The 16,953-nt window shown below is 41.2% G+C and overlaps 1 protein-coding gene across 4 annotated transcripts in view; it reads right to left on the bottom strand.

Annotated features, from left to right (window-relative positions):
- cntln (centlein, centrosomal protein) overlaps window positions 1-16,953 on the bottom strand; it is a 461,183-nt gene that overhangs the window by 214,633 nt on the left and 229,597 nt on the right. For all 4 annotated transcript variants that reach the window (XM_072589059.1, XM_072589060.1, XM_072589058.1 and 1 more), the window contains one exon: window positions 13,420-13,511. In XM_072589059.1, the coding sequence (XP_072445160.1) occupies window positions 13,420-13,511 (92 nt within the window). The remainder of the gene's footprint in view (window positions 1-13,419; window positions 13,512-16,953) is intronic.

Raw genomic sequence — 16,953 nt, 5'->3', positions numbered from 1 at the left:
GCATTGCTGACTGCCATCGTGACATCGGCCACCTCAATTTCTCCACTCCCCCCCGCTCACCCACTCCAACTTCACCCCCTCCAAACAAGCAGCACTCCACTCTCTCCACACCAACATCTGGTTCACCATCAAACCCGCTGACAAAGGTAGGGTGGTGGTCGTCTGGAGAACAGACCTCTACGTCACAGAGGCCAAATGCCAACTCTCCGACAACACGCCCTACCTCCCCCTTGGCCATGACCCCACCATGACCATCAGGCCAAAATCATTCGGACTGGCTGTGCCCTCACTGCTTTCAGTGATCTCCCTTCCACTAGCTCCAAATTCATAGCTCCCCAGCCCCGCATTGCCTCGTTCTACCTGCTCCCCAAGATCCATCCTTGTCCCTTTGGTTCAGGCACCTCCCACCTACATCCGCACACCAATGGTTCCCTTTGCCAAACCTTGGTTCACACCACTGTCCCCTTCAAACCCCCCCCCCCCCCCACTCTCCGAATCCCCAGGTACCTTCCCCTGCAACTGGAAAATTTGTAAAACCTTCTGGCACACCTCCATTCAGGGCCCCAAACAGTCTTTTCAGGTGAGACAGAGGTTCACCTGCATCCCCTCCAACCAGGTTTACTGTATCTGGTGCTCCCAATGTGGTCTTCTCTATATCGGGGAGACCAAACATAAACTAAGGGAACGTTTAGCTGAGCACCTCAGTCCAGACCGCAGGGACCAACCTGACCTCCTAGTCACCACCCAGTTTAATTCCTCTTCCCACTTCCTTTCCGACATGACCATACTTGGCCTGCTCCACTGCCACAATGAATCAAACTGCAAATTGGAGGAACAACACCTCACCTTCCGTTTGGGCAGCCTACAGCCTGGAAGACTCAACATTGAGTTCGCCAATTTCAAGTATCCCCCATTCCCATCTTATGATTCCATTCCCAGGCCCTCCCCTGACCCTTCCATTCCTCTGACTGACCCTTCCTTCTAACTACTAACTGGATCCATTCTTCCCATTGATCAACCAGGTCACACCCTGTGTTCAGCTATCCCCACCTCACCACCCTGTCCTCCCACTGTCTTTACGTGCAGCTCCCCTCACATACACCACCAGTCCTGAAGAAGGGTTACAGCCGAAATGTTGACTTCTCCACCTTCTGATGCTGCCTGACTTGCTGTGTTCTTCTAGTCTCTTATCTAGCATCTGGAGTTTATTTGTCTCTATATAAATTAGGAGTAGCAGTAAACCCTAAAATGTCTCTGATCTGCTCTTCCATTCAGTAAGGTCATGGCAGATATGATTGCAACTTCAAGAACACATCTCACCTTTCCCTGACAACCTTTTAACTACTCACTTAATAAGAATCCTTCTATATCTGCCTTAAACATATTCAAAGACTGATTCCACGATTTTTTCAGAAAAAAATTCCAAAGATTCATGACACTCTTGAAAAAAAAGTTTAATCTCTGCTTTAGCTGGATGACCTTAGAATTTTAAAGTATAATCCCTAGTTCTAAATTATCCTAGTGGAGGAAAGATCTCGTTCCCCTGAGATGACCTCTTACGATTTTGTATTCTTCAAGTTGCCTCTTACTTCTAAATTCCAACAGATAACAAGTCTAGCTTACATAACCTCTCAGATAAGACAACCTACACATTCCAGGTATTAGTCTGCTTAACTTTCTCTGAACTGTTTCCAACACATTATAATATAAACTGTGTGAATTATGTATATGTTTAGACTTATTTTAAGTTTGAGTTAGTTAAATATAGGTTTTCTAGGTGCCTAAAGTTAATTAACTTACTAGTATTTCTGTAGCCATGCTGATTTATTTTAAAACAGCTTGTGAGAGCTACTTTGGCAACATTTTTGGGTTTTTGTTTACCCAGGATATTTACGATTTAGCAAGGTCAACCTTTCTGCTTTAGGGTCTGACAGAAATTACTAGACTTAGGGACTTGTTTTAAGCTACGGGAAACACCCATAGCTGAGAGTAGAGGCCTTTTTTAAGCTTTACTTTGTTTTGAGCAGTTCTGTGAAGTCCTTGTATGAAGATGATCGTACAACACAGTGATCCTAAGAAGAAGAGAATATTGTAAAATTAGATTACCCTCGATTATAAAATCAGTGATAGTCCCAAAGCAGAAGTTTTAGATTAGAAATATGAAGATTTAAGCTCAGGTGTATGATAGCTCAAGAAAGAAGTTACATCTATGAGTTAAAGTCACAATTACCTTAAGCCTACTGAGGTGTGAGGAAAATATTTTTTTTTCTGTAAGTATTAGATTAGATTACTCACAGCTTGGAAACAGGCCCTTCGGCCCAACAAGTCCATACCGACCCTCCGAAGAGCACCCAACCCAGACCCATTCCCCTACATTTACCCCTTCACCGAAATCTACAGGCAATTTAGCACAGCCAATTCACCTAATCTGCACATTTTTGGACTGTGGGAGGAAACCGGAGCACCCGGAGTAAACCCACGTAGACACGGGGAGAATGTGCAAACTCCACACAGTTGTACCAGGGCTCCTTCTGCCCAATTTACAAGCTTTGTTTTTGTTTGGAATTTGTAAAGTAGTCTTTGAGGATTCATGGGAGAATACTTTTACATGTATTTCAAATTTTTGAATTTGCGCTATAAGTAAACATTATGGATTATTCCATTATATTTTCTTTCTTTGATGAACAAACTGTTGTTTTATCTTTAAAACAAAATCTGCAACACTGCATGTTTATGTTTCAGCAAGAGAACACCTTGTCAAAACTAAAAATAATCCATGATTTATCAAGTTAGATTTCTGTCTGGAAAGTGACTTGTCCAGTAATAACATCAGATGGGATCATGACAGCATGTACATCTTTCTTTCAATAAGGTGACCAACACTACACACTGCAGTCTCACTAGTGCCCTGTATAAATGAAGCATAACTTCCCTAGTATTCAACTCCCTTGTGTTAAACAATAACATTCTATTAACATTCCACAGTATTTGCTTTACCTACCTACAGACCTACTGTGTTTTAACCCAAGGGCAGTTAGGTCCCTCTGCATCTTAAAGCTTTGCAAATTCCCATAATTATGAAACATGCTTCTTTGTTATTCTTCCTGCCAAAATGGACAATTTCATATTCTCCCACATTTTACTCCATTTGCCAAATATTGCCCACTCAACATTTTTTTAATCTTTCTGAATCCCCTTCGCAACTTACTTTCCTACTTATTTTGTGTCATCTACAAGTTTGGCAGCTATATCTACTATCCATTCAATCTCTTCAGCATGTTCTGCCATTCAATGAGATCATGTCTGATCTGTGGCCTAATTCCATACATCTACCTTTACCCCCTTTATGTTCCTAATACCTTTCCTTAATTAAAATTTATCCATATCACAGATGTAAAATCAATCTGACCCAAAATCCACTGCCATTTGTGGAAGAGTGTTCTAAATATCTATCACCCTTTGTAAGAAGAAGTGCTTTCTAACATCTCTCCTGAATGTTCTGGTCAAATTCTAAGAAAATGCCCCCAAGTTCTAGAACCCCCAACCAGTGTAAATAGTTTATTTAAGTAATCTACTCAGGTCGTTTACATCAAATGTGAACAGTTGAGATCTGAGCACTGATCTGTGTGGCACACCACTCATTAATTTTTTCAACCTGAAAAATACTTATTTACATTCCCTGCTTCCTGTTATCCAGCCAAACTTCTATCCATGCCAATATATTCCCCCCCCCACACCATGAGCTCTTATTTTCTACAATAACCTTTGATACAGCACCTTAGCAAAAGCCTTTGGACATCTCAGTGTTGTACATCCACAAGTTCTCAAAAAATCTATTGGCGAGGTTGATGACACCACCTTCCTCCAATGTCTGGACTACACTGGCTTGGCTTCATTCTTATCAGACTAATCAGAACCAGAGAACGCCTGCAATGGCTGTTTTTCCAGTTCCTGCTCTGAAATTCTGGTGTCCTCCAAGGACCTTTCTTTAAAATGCTCCTATTTCTCATCTACATGTTTCCGCTTGGTGACATAATCTGAAAATATAGGGTGGAATCTTGCATTTTGTTTTCGACTAGGTGTGGAGGTGAGTCTAAAAATGGAAGCACTTCATTTGAAGAAGGTTGGATTTTCCACACAATCACTTTCTTTCATATTACATATGCACACAGGTAAAACACCAAATCCTATGGACAGGAAGTTTTGCCTTCACCCACCTGCTGTGGGCTTCCAAGTTTCAAATTCCAGCTGCTATATTTAAAAGACAATCAGAAAGCATTCCACTTTCTGCAATCCAGGAGCCTCCCTCAACCTCTGTTCATCACTTCCACCCACCACTGAAGATGTCAAGCTACATAAGTAGTACCACATTTCAGATACCTCTTCTTAGATAATTTTCTGAAGACTGTTCAGGAAGAAGCAAAAGTTCCTTTTCCTAAAGATAGCAACGACAGGCCATCCTAACTAATGAAGGAAGCCTGGACAGAAGTGTCTGCAAAGGCGAATGTTGAAAGATGGCTCAAAAGAACCTGGCACCAGCGCTGCAAGAGGATGAAAGATTTGCTGCTCTTTGCCAGGTACACTATCTACTCAATGCTTCATGCTTCTATGAGTGTGAATTAGCATTGCATGGTTGTCACTACAGAAGACTGTCAGGCACAAGATAAGGTGCCAGGCATTTCTGTCAATATCTCATGGGCAATCAATATCTGTCACTTTATTGCAGCAATCAATGTAGCACTAGGTGCATCATAGCGGTAGTGTCTTCTCACACGTCTAATAAGGTTCACATTTAAAACATAAGAGGAGCTTACAACACTCAGCAACTCAGGCATCATCAGCTCAATGACTTTTCTTCAACCTCATCCAATAGCTTTTCACTAAAGGCTTGCAAGGGCAAAAATATAAATTTGGCTTTGGGATGAACACCTTACAGATATCTCAGGGACCAATATCATCATATAATGCTTTACTGTTTTCCATTGAGCGTAGATCTCTGACGCCTCTGAATCATGTGCATTCAGAACCCTTTAGCTCCTAACATTCCTCATACCACGTTCTTGTCACTCCATGCACATGGTCATTCACAGATTTGCAGACTGACACCTCTATCTGGATCAATCGTGCTCACATACCCATGAATGATAGTCTCCTGTGGGAAAAAAAACATGCAAAAAAAAGCACAAGCATGCCTTGGGATGGAATGGGGAGGTGTGCTATCTGACATAAAACTTTTGCCCCCCCTTGAGGGACAAGGCAGGACAACAAAGGGAATGTACTTGCGTTGGAGGGGAGATTAGATTTCTACAGCCATTGAATGAGAAAACTTCCAATCTATTGCTTGCTGTTCCACATCATGTACCAGAGTCCCAAATAAACATTTGGTAAGGTTTATGGTTCTCAGTACTAACAAATCTTCATGTTTTTCTATGCAATCTCCAAGCTCCTTTCCAGATCAGAATATAAAAAGGAGACCAAGCCTCCAGGCCTACCTCTACCAGCTCCACTGAGTACATCACTGAGGAGGAATTGTCAAGGCCTTAGTCCCTTGTTCTTTCCCTCCACCAGCACAGAGACCATCACAGTGGGTTACATTGTTTAGCACAGCACTGACATGAACCCACAGCTAGAGGAGAAAGAAACGGCTGAGATCTGTTATGTGAGAGAACTGTTGCAGAAAATGGCCACTGCCCGCAGCATAGATGATAAGGCTCTGCATGGGGCCACTAATAAGCTGACAGAGATGAATAGGCAAACAGGGGATTGTCTGGTAGAGGTGGCAGAGATTGTGTGCAAAGTGCAGCTAAAGGCAGAGGATTCTGTTCAAGTTCTGGCTGAGGACATAGCTCCTGAATGCAAATCCACGGAAAGGATGGCGTACACTGTTGAGAGGCAGGTCTTGCCGAACAATCTGTATCTGTCAAATTTGTACAGGGACCTGCACTCTCTTGTTTGAATCATGGAATAATTCATTTATACTAGCTAGGTGATAGAATTAGAATTATGTTTTATTGTCGCGTGTACTCAAGTACAGAGATACAGGAATACAGTGAAGAGTGTATAAAATTGCCACTCACCGGTACCATTTTCGGTGCAAAACCCGAATTCAGGTAGACAGGATAGTGAAGAAGGAGTTTGATATGCTTGCCTTTATTGGTCAGTGCACTGAATTTAAGAGTTAAGAGGTCATGTTGGAGCTGTACGGGACATTGGTTAAGCCACTTTTGGAATACTGCATTCAATTTTGGTCTCCCTGCTGTAGAAAGGATGTTGTGAAACTTGAAAGAGTTCAGAAAGGATTTACAAGGATGTTGCCAGGTTTGGAGGGTTTGAGCTATAGGGAGAAGTTGAATAGGCTGGGGCTGTTTTCTCTGGAGCGTCAGAAGTGGGCGGTGATGTTATAGAGGTTTACAAAATCATGAGGGGCATGGATAGGGTGAACAGACAAGATCTTTTCCCTGGGGTGCAGAATCCAAAACTAAATGGCATAGGTTTAAGGTGAAAGGGGAAAGATTTAAAAGGGACGTAAGGGGCAACATTTTCACGGAGAGAGTGGTACATGTATGGAATGAGCTGCCAGAAATGGCGGAGGCTAGTACAATTCCAACATTTAAAAGGCATCTGGATGGGTATATGAATAGGAAGGGTTTGGAGGGATATGGGCCAAATACTAGCAAATGGGATGAGATTAATTTAGGATATCTGGTCGGTATGGACCAGTTGGACAAAAGGGTCTGCTTCCAGCTGTACAGCTCTATGATTATATCTAGATACAAATAAAATCTAAGATACAAAAACCAAAAGTCAAGAAATAGCAGAAAAGCGAAAACAAATAGAGCCATTAAGGAAAGGGGAAACATCCAGATCAAAAAGTCTTTTCTACATGAGGTAACCTTATATCTGTAAATTAAGTGGTCCTCCCTCTCCAAAGCCTTGAGTCTCAGTGCCCCCGCAGGCCCTTCGAAGTTGCTCCCACTACTACTACAGGCCCTCATAAGTCACTCCTGCCAACGGGGCCAAAGAACTTTACTTTTGCGCCTGGGATGAGGAAGGTGCCTTTAGCTCCATTCTGAGCACAATCGCTGGCACCTCTACCAGGCATTCCCCTGCTTGCCTATTCACCTCTGTCAGCTCATTCTGACTATTTATGCTTTTCTTGTAGACTACCTTGAGGGGCCATGATCATTATTCATGCTCAAATGCACAGCATATGGAGCAGTGAAAAGAGCACTGAGGCTGTCAATCTCTGCAGCCCTCTGGGAGGTACAAAACCTCTGCAGAGTGGAAACCTAAGCTACACGTTTGGATTCCAGGAGTCAATCAGCATAGTTTAGCCCCTGTAGTATATGAATGTCCTTGCAAGTTGAGGTGAGTGTCATTTAGGTGCAGCCCCAATCAGATAATCAAAACTCCGCCCTGATGCACTGACCAGGAAACTAAAGGAGAGGTTATTTGTGTAAAGATAACAAATTAACTTACAATTCAAGATAAAGTATCTTAACATTTTTAAGCTATAAAGGAAACATGCCTTTGAGGGCAGAGTGTCCACATATGTTAATGCAAAGTCATTCGCCCTCAAATCCAGCCATTGTCTGGTTTTCTCAGGCCTGCCTGTCTTGTCTGAGTATTGCACTGTCTTCTTCAAAATCATCATCACCATCAGCACTGAGTCGCTCAGCACCAAATTCTCTTTCTTCCTTGACTGAAGAGACTGGTGGCATATTCGACTTTCTCTAAGATCCTCGTTCTGTCATTAAGTTAGTTTGAGGCCAGCAATCACTTTTCTAGAGACAAAAAAAAACAAAACCCAGGAAGACTGGACCCGACACATTAACTCTGCTTTCTTTCCACAGGTGCTGCCAAACATGCTGAATTTTTCCAGCAATTTCTGCTTTCATTGCTATTTTTCTAGAGATCCTGTACAATGAGTACTAGAAGGTTCCTCCTGGGCAGTCCTGGTAATTGAAGCGCATCTTTTGAAGGCAAATTGCTTCTTCAATGATAGCTGCTGAAAATGTGTTGCTGGAAAAGCGCAGCAGGTCAGGCAGTATCCAAGGAGCAGGAGAATCAACGTTTTGAGCATGAGCCCTTCTTCAGGAATGAGGGGAGGGAGGAAGAGAGCTTCTTCAAGGAAGGTATCCTTGCAAGAGGATTCGCAGTAGGTTAAAATCTTCGAGGAGAAAGTGAGGACTGCAGATGCTGGAGATCAGAGCTGAAAATGTGTTGCTGGAAAAGCGCAGCAGGTCAGGCAGCATCCAAGGAGCAGGAGAATCGACGTTTCGGGCATGAGCCCTTCTTCAGGAACGAGGGTATTTCCGGAAGAAGGGCTCATGCCCGAAACGTCGATTCTCCTGCTCCTTGGATGCTGCCTGACCTGCTGCACTTTTCCAGCAACACATTTTCAGCTCTGATCTCCAGCATCTACAGTCCTCTTCAATGATAGCTCCAGTTGATACGGAGCTCTGGCACTGTTCAGCAGCATCTGGGAATGGTACACCAGGGTCATTGGCCAAGCTTTCCGGGGCTAGTCCTGGTCACTCACAAGACAGCCCTGGAGATCATGCATATCAGTGTACAGTTGAGGAACCTGGAAGTTGTTCAGAATATAAGCATTGAGGCAGCTCACTAATTGGTGACAGCACATCTGCAAGAATTGCTGTCTGTGGTTACAAACAGATTGGACCACGATGGAGTGAAATCCCTCCTGTTTAGGAATTTGCATGGATAATGCCATCGTGCTCTGATTGCTGTACATGTGCAGTCAATAGCCCTTTGTATATGTGGGAACCCAGCAATAGCTATCCAAAACCTAGGCACCTTTGCTCTTTGAGTCAATGAATTGGACAAACTGTGTTGCTTTCCTGTAAAGAGCATCAGTAAACTCCCAAACATAATTCTCAGCTACCAATTGGAAGATGCCACACATGTCCCCAGTTCAGGTTTGTCAGGACCTAGTGACTGGAAAGTTCAATGCTGTTGTGATCTTCAGCACGACAGGCACACTGATGCCTCTCAAGTCGTCTGATTGCAGATTTGTTGACAGGAGCTGGCAGATGTAGGCAATGGCATCCATAGTCATTGCTTTTCCTTCACTCACCATTTAGCTCAATCTGACTTCTGGTGGTTTTCTTTATTCCCTGCAAAAAAAAGATCTGCACTCTTGGAATATACAGCATACATGGCTTTCCTGACTAAATCCTTGACTTTCAGGTACATGGGCCTATAAATGTTAGTGTATGACTGCAAGTGGAACAACACATCCTCACCACCACAACTGCTGCTGAACCTTAGGTGCCCTTTTCAGACTTAATCATTAAATGAATTGTTTTTTCATTCATTCTCAGGATTCTAACAATCAACAATGGATTCACGGTCATCGGGGAACTCTTAATTCCAGATTTTTATTGAATTCGCATTACACCATCTGCCACAGCAGGATTCAAATCCAGGATCCAGAAACATTAGGTGGTCACTGGATTAACAGTTCAGCGATAATACCACTGGGCCTTTGCCTCCCTTAAATCACATAACATCGTTGGAAAGTTGGTGCTGGGAGATAATAGAGCTTATTTGCCTTTATTCTTCAGGGAGTGCTTCCGTTCAGTGCCAAGGTTTCAAATGAACGCTCATGCAATAATATTTTTCAGTTTCTGTTTCAATTCCTTCAGCTGGGTGTGTTTGTACTGTGCAGGAACAGATGCCAGGCCCTCCCATTTTACTATGCATTCTCTGCATTTGAAAGCTGATTGAGGAGTGAGGTGGTCATTGTTAATATGCATTTGATTCATTCACTCACTACCCCTTTCTCTACACCACACTTTCCCTCCTACCACCACTACAGATGGCCTTCTCTCCAGTATGCTTTCTCTGTCCTTCTTCAATGTCCTCCTGAGACTACCAGCCCTTTCAGTACCTCTTCCTGATCCCACTCCCATCCAGATCCCCATTTCCAGCATTGTCCTTAAATTGCACCTTATTCAATTCAACTGCTCATTCTCTCCTCCAGCACATCTAATTACCCCAATATGTTCCCCACCCACAGTATGCAGCTTCCATAATTTCTTGTCACCCTTATCTCTATCAGTGATTTTCCCCTCTGCAAATCACTTTCCTTCCTTTATTTCCTCTGAGTCTTCCAGTGTTCTTGACAATCATGCCCTTTAAGTTTTAGTCCCTACCATTCTCTTCTATCCAACCAACCTTATCAGAACCTTTCAAGTTGACCTCTGAGTACAGCCCTACTTTGGGTTAAACTCCACTTCCTGCCCAGGTCAGGGTTGCTCTCATCAGTCAGAGTGACTGCCTCATTTGGGCAGGTTGATTAACCCAGTGAGGTTTCACCCTTTAATTCTACGCAAGCAACACTGTATATGACTGAGACTGTTCAATACCTGGTAGATCTGGTCAGGCTTCTCTTAAACTGTAAGCATTTGAGTGACTGGTTTATAGAAGAGCCGAGATATTAAAGAAGCTTTTACTCATCAGACCTTCAACAAAGAATCTACCCCTGCCAGGTATTGCAACACATATGTATATAGTCAGTTTTGTGGATTAACCTATTTTTGCCTATCAAGATTGTGCCCTGAACATAATCCGAACAGGCTGGAGTGTTAATGAGTATTTATGACCCACTAAAGCCGATTCAACTGAAAGGTTCTGAGAACTTAATACCAAACTTTAACGCCACCAGGAAACTTAATTTTAGCCTCCCACCAAATAGCGGTTCACCATCTGTACTTCCAAAAACTCCAGGCAGTTGTAGACAATTCCACCTGTGTCAGTTTTACATTTACCCAATGACAAGCATTGCTGTCTCACCACCCCTCATTCCTGATGAAGGACTTTTGCCTGAAACATCGATTTTCTGCTCCTTGGATGCTGTCTGACCTGCTTTTCCAACACCACACCCTCGAATGTAATCTCCAGCATCTGCAGTATTCACTTTCACCTTAAATAAATACAACCCCTACCCACCTACCCCAGCACTAACCCTGGAAACTGTTTGAGGCAAATCTGATAGTTTTCAACATTGATTTCAAATTTAACCCCAAGAAGATCTTCCAACTGCATATTTGCGCCCAGAAAATCTAATTCAACCTTTATAACATCACCCAAATCTTCCCGTACTTCAGCTCATCTGCTGTCAAAACCCTCTTCCATAAGTCAAGGCTTCACCATGTAATGTACAACTGACTGATCTCCCACTTTTACCCTCTGTAAACCTGACGACATTTAAAGCACTACTGCTGCATGTTAACTTGCGTCATATCCCATTCACCCATCATTTCTGTTCTTGAGAACCTTTACAGGCTGAAATCATAATCTAATCAAGCAGAGTCAGCATGTCTTCATGAAAGCGAAGTCATGTCTGACTAATTTGTTAGAGATTTTCAAGGAAGGCTCAACCAGCGAAGTTAGAGGGGAACCAGTGGATTTGCTGTATTTGTAGTTCCAGAAGGCACTCGACAAGGTACATCATAAAAGGTTAAGTCATAAGATAAGAGCCCTGGTGTTGGAGGTACCATATTGGCATGGAAACAGAATTGGCTAACAGGCAGGAAACAGCATTTCGGAATAAAAGATACTTTTTCAGGTTTGCAACCTATAATCAGTGATCCACAGGGAACAGTGCTGGGACCACAACTGTTTACAATATGCATTAATGACCTGGAGGGAGGAAGCAAACACATTATTGCCAAACTTGCAGACAACACAAAAATAGATGGAAAGGCAAATTGCTTGAGGAAGAAAGTTTACAGAGAGATATTGAGAGGTTAGGTAAATGGGCAAAAATATTGGCAAATGAAGTATAATGTTGGAAGATATGAAGTTGCTCATTTTGGAAGAGAGAACAAAAAGAACAGAGTATTATTTAAGTGGATATAAACTGCAGAAACTTAGGGAAAGGCATGAAACACAGAAAGCCAGCACACAGGTGCAGCAGGTAATCAGGAAAGTAAATGGAATCATAAAACAGAAATTGCTGGAAAAGCACAGCAGGTTTGGCAGCATCTATGGACAGAAATTAGAGTTAACATTTCAGGCCCAGTAATCCTTCCTCAGACCTGGATCTGAAGCGTTAACGTTGATTTCTCTCCATTGATGCTGCTAGACCTGCTGAGCTTTTCCAGCAATTTTGGTTTTTGCTTCTGATTTCCAACATCTGCAGTTCTTTCAAATTTTTATTTAAGATAAATGCAATGTTGGCCTTTATTTCAAGGGAGTTAGAACATAAGTACAGGGAAGTCTTGCTGCAGCTGTCCAAGGTATTGGTGAGACCACATCTGAAGTAATGCAAAGAGTTTGGTCCTCTTATTTAAGGAAAGATATCATTTCATTGGAGGCAGTTCAGACAAGATTCACTAGGATGTTCCCTGGTATGGAGGGATTGTTTTATGAGTGATAGCTAAACAGGTTGGGTCTCTACTCACTGGAGTTTAGGTGATCTCATTGAAATATGTAGGATTCTTAAGGTGCTTGACAGTGTAAATGCTAAGAGGATGTTTCCCTTCATGAGAAAGTCTAGGATCATAGGGCATAGTCTCAGGATAAAGGGTGCCAATTTAAGATTGAAGAGAGAAGAATTTTTTTTCTAAAAGGGTTCAGAGTCTTTGGACTTCTTTGCCAAAGAGAGCTATGGAGACAGAGAGCTTGTGTACATTAAAGGCTGATACAGGCAGCTTCTTGATCAGTTGGGAATTGGAACAGGCTGACAGCTGCAGGCTGTTCTTATTTCTTACAGTTTTTTGTCTTAAGCAACACCCCCAATTTTAAAATTCTTACCCTTGATTTCAAAACCCTCCAGTCTTACCTTTCTCTATCTCACAGCCTCTGATCTCTGTACACTAACGTCTAATTCTAGTCTCTTGAGCATCCCAGTTTGTACCTGCTCCATTTTTGGTAGCTATCCCTTTAGTTTCACAGGTTCAAAGTTCTGCAGATTTTTTTGGGAACTTTTCTACCTCATTTTCTGCTGCAAAGACATTCTTTAAGATCTCTCTCTTTAATCGACATTCTGGCTATCCACCCTAATACCTCATGTGACTGATTGCATATTTTTTAGTGGGCCTGCAATGAGACCTAGGACACTTTAGTAAGGTAGAAATATTATGTTAACCCCCTGGGTACAATACGATTACAAAAATGAAGAGGTAGCTTTCTAAACAAAGCATAAACCTCAGAAATATTTTCAACATGGTTATAAATTTAGTAAAAGCATACAGAAATTTCAGTGGTTCATAGCTGTATTTGCATTCACAAAACCGAAATCTGTGTATTGTAAGATGCATTGGTAAAAGGTGAAGTGTAATATATTCACCACCTGTGGTGCTGTGCTCTGGAATATTATCTTCAATAAGCTAGCTTTAACATTTGTGCAACAATATTATCTCCAAGGAATGTTATAATTGTTTCCTGCACCTTTTTTAATGACTGCTCCAACTTCCCTTTGGTCCTGGTTTTGGGTGTGCTGCATTTCACTCCTTCATCTCCATCAAGTCTGATAAGGAGCTCTATGAATGGAATGAATAATAACATTTCATTAAGCCCCTATGACACAGAACAGTCATTTTCATGGAAAAACAATGATTTTTTTTTCCTTAAATTATTAGCGTCATTTTCTCATTGGCTCTTTCCAGGTACTTTTATAAACCAAAAGAGGCAATGAGTAAGAAAAACACAAGTTAAAATTCTACTTTGCCCACAAGGAAGGGAAATATATACAGGATAAAATGCTCATAAGTTTATGAAATGTTTCAGTAAAATGCACCAATACACAGAAATCAATGTAGAGAGGCACAGGTTTTGCTACAAGTGTCAAAAAGTTTTTCAGGTCACAAAAGTAGTTCTATGTTGCACAATAGCTGTATCTGAACTAGCATACTGTAACCATTTTCATGATAAGAACATCACAAAATGAAAAAAAAACATAATGAATCAGGAAAAAGAAAGAACTAGAGGCAATATGAGGAAGAACTTTATTTTAAGCAATGCATGATTAAGATTTGGAATACATTCCCTGATTGTATGGAAAAGGAAAATTGGATAAATATTTTAAAGAGAAAATAATTGCTGGGCTACAAAGAGTGGAAATAATAACCGTTCTTCAAAAAACCCAGTGCAGGCTCAATGGGCTGAAAGGACTTCTTCTGTGCTGTAATATTCTATGATTCTACAAATTTCTTTTAATAATTGAAATAATTTTGTCATTCACTACTACAGGACGTTACATAATTGTTTAATTTCCTTCTGTCACTTTGCATTTCGTGACTGCATTCCGTATTGTGGATTGAATTAGTTATTGGCCAGAGAGCAGACAACAGTCAGAGGCTATCCTGCCTGCTTTGGTAGGCACTCTCAAGGACATTATGGGCAGGGAATAGGTCAGGACCATAGTCTCTGAAAAGGCTAGAGGAAAATATTCTGTGAGTTTTTGGCCAGGCCACCGATTTCTATTGAATTATCACCTCATCTTCTCTTTCACACTGAAATCTGACCTGTGGCTTCTCATTCTCAATAAAATCTCACCCCGATTTCTTCATAGCAACAAAAGTTGTTCTAATACTGAAAGTTATCAGGATTACCCTTATTTGGTGCAGGTAAAAATTAACTAAAAAAAATGGCGAGCATTTTCTTTATTAGACTTGCTCAGGTTCTAAAATTCACTCCACACTTTGATTCTAACAACCAAAATACCACATTTCTAACATCAAAAGAACAAATGAATAACACTTCAAAGGTTCCTACAACTTTGAATTTTTGCTCCAAAACATCCTGTCAATTATATATGCATACAGAAACATGAAAAAATTTAATTACATTAATACTTCCAAACTATTCACTTTAATTTGTTTCAAAGGCCACCATACCTGAAATGAAGACAGCCCAAGGTTAGCAGGCCAGCATCAATGATAAAAGGATTCAAATTATGTTCACAGAGAAACCTCAAGTACAAGCAAGGTAATTTCTGTAGGTTAATTAAAGGAATTATAGCAATTTGGAACTCAACCCACTCAATTTTATTTTAAATTTATTCACAGGTTGTGGGTATCACTGGCAAGATCAGCATTCATAGTTCATTTCTAATTGCCATTGAGAAGATTCTGGATTAGTGGTGCTGGAAGAGCACAGCAGTTCAGGCAGCATCCGAGGAACAGTAAAATCGACATTTCGGGCAAAAGCCCTTCATCAGCCCTTCATTTGAGAAGATGGTGATGAGCCAACTTCTTGAATTATTGCAGTCCAAGTGTCAAGGCTCACATTTAGGGAGACCAGGAAGGACATCAGTCCAACTCCTGTTCCCACAAAACATCATTTGCAAATCTCTTTCTTCACATACTCTGTATGACCGAATGTCATCCCGATAATACTCATTCAAAAATGAGGCTCCTTCCCATCAATTTCTCACTGAGATGTAGGCAACTGATTTCAAGGCTCCAGCAAACAGTACAGACACTATGATATGTGGGATCAGACTGGTCAATACTAAACTTCAAGTTGAATCATTATACTATCAGTTTTTGAGATGAGAAAAGACCTATTTGTGTACATTTGAAGTCTAGGATGAGCAAAGACGGCCTTGTTACAAAATGCTACTATGAAGTCCAAAGTATAGTATATTTTGTTGTTGAAGTTTTATCTGTAATGCTGATGTGACAAGAAGTTCCTGTGCTTCTACACCAACATTATACATGTACAATTAAAATAATACAAAGACTGTAAAAGTTTGGCAACATAACTCATTGTAATAAATCTCAGATACTGTACAATTAACCCAAAAGAACTGTTTGCTCAAGTAAGATGTTTTAATTTTTGTACTGTTCCAATTTTGCCTCATCTGTCTGCTATGATTTACATTAGACATGTATACCAGGAAGGTTTCAGACCTCTTGGTATTTTACACATCAACTGCTCGTGTGCCATTTCTATTCAGTTTATTTCAGCTCACAAAGACTATATCAGTACACTCACCAATCAAAATAAAAACTGGAATACTTCATTTCTGCTGAATGTAATTGGCATCTGTAAATGTGATCTCCAATGCCCTCTGCCAGATTGTGCGACAAGAACATGCTCATGTTGTGACAGACTGATATGGGACCTGTTTAGCTGGAAACATTTGTCGGTCCTACATCCTGTACTCCTGTTGAATCCTGAGTCTCATTTAATGCAAGGAAAAACTGGACTTTGCCTGAACTGTTCCCCAAACACGCAATACCTTAAAAGGAGGGCAGGTGAGCCAGATTTCCCTCAATTTTATTCTTCATTATCATTGCTCCTCTGTTTCTGTGCTGGTTTTGGAGAAAGGAACTTACTCAGCATAATATAAAGTCACCCACCCTCCCAGTTTTCTGTGCTTATATCTCCCAAGAAACGGTCATCTTGTGTTGTTTAGACAGGAGTAATAGGGATGGCTATCTCTATGCATTTACTGGTTTTAGAAGAGAATAATAACAGGATGAATGCCAGACATGTACAGTTAGACCCTAGGAGATCAATTAGGACCTATCCTTACATTGCCAGCCATGTTTACAGGGTCAGACAATCATATATGTGTGTTAGAAGAAACCTGCATGCACAGACTGTTGTTCCCCAAAGAGATCATGACTCAACCTTGTACAGTTCTGCAGTCAGGTCTGTAAGTGTCTTCCACGATGGGGACAGTTCGAGCAGTGATGATGACTGTCAATGTGCCTGCCATTTTAAAATCTGTTGCAAATCATTTTCTGCAGTTTTACGTTGTCTGGGAAATAAGATAATGTCAAAATAAGTCAGTCCAAGAAATGGAGAGGGACATTGCAAATGGTTCTGCTCTCCCCCTTTTTCAAAGCATTTTACTTTCCTCAAACAGTCACTTTGACCTCTCTGGTATTGCAACTACACTATCATTGCCAATCTATTTTCTTCTCCAAAGACCTCAAATGTGCTGCTTCTCCTAAATCAGTGCTCATTCAT

This window comes from Chiloscyllium punctatum, chromosome 2, assembly GCF_047496795.1.
Source record: "Chiloscyllium punctatum isolate Juve2018m chromosome 2, sChiPun1.3, whole genome shotgun sequence".
Classification (NCBI taxonomy): domain Eukaryota; kingdom Metazoa; phylum Chordata; class Chondrichthyes; order Orectolobiformes; family Hemiscylliidae; genus Chiloscyllium; species Chiloscyllium punctatum.
This window is presented reverse-complemented; position numbering and strand designations above follow the sequence as displayed.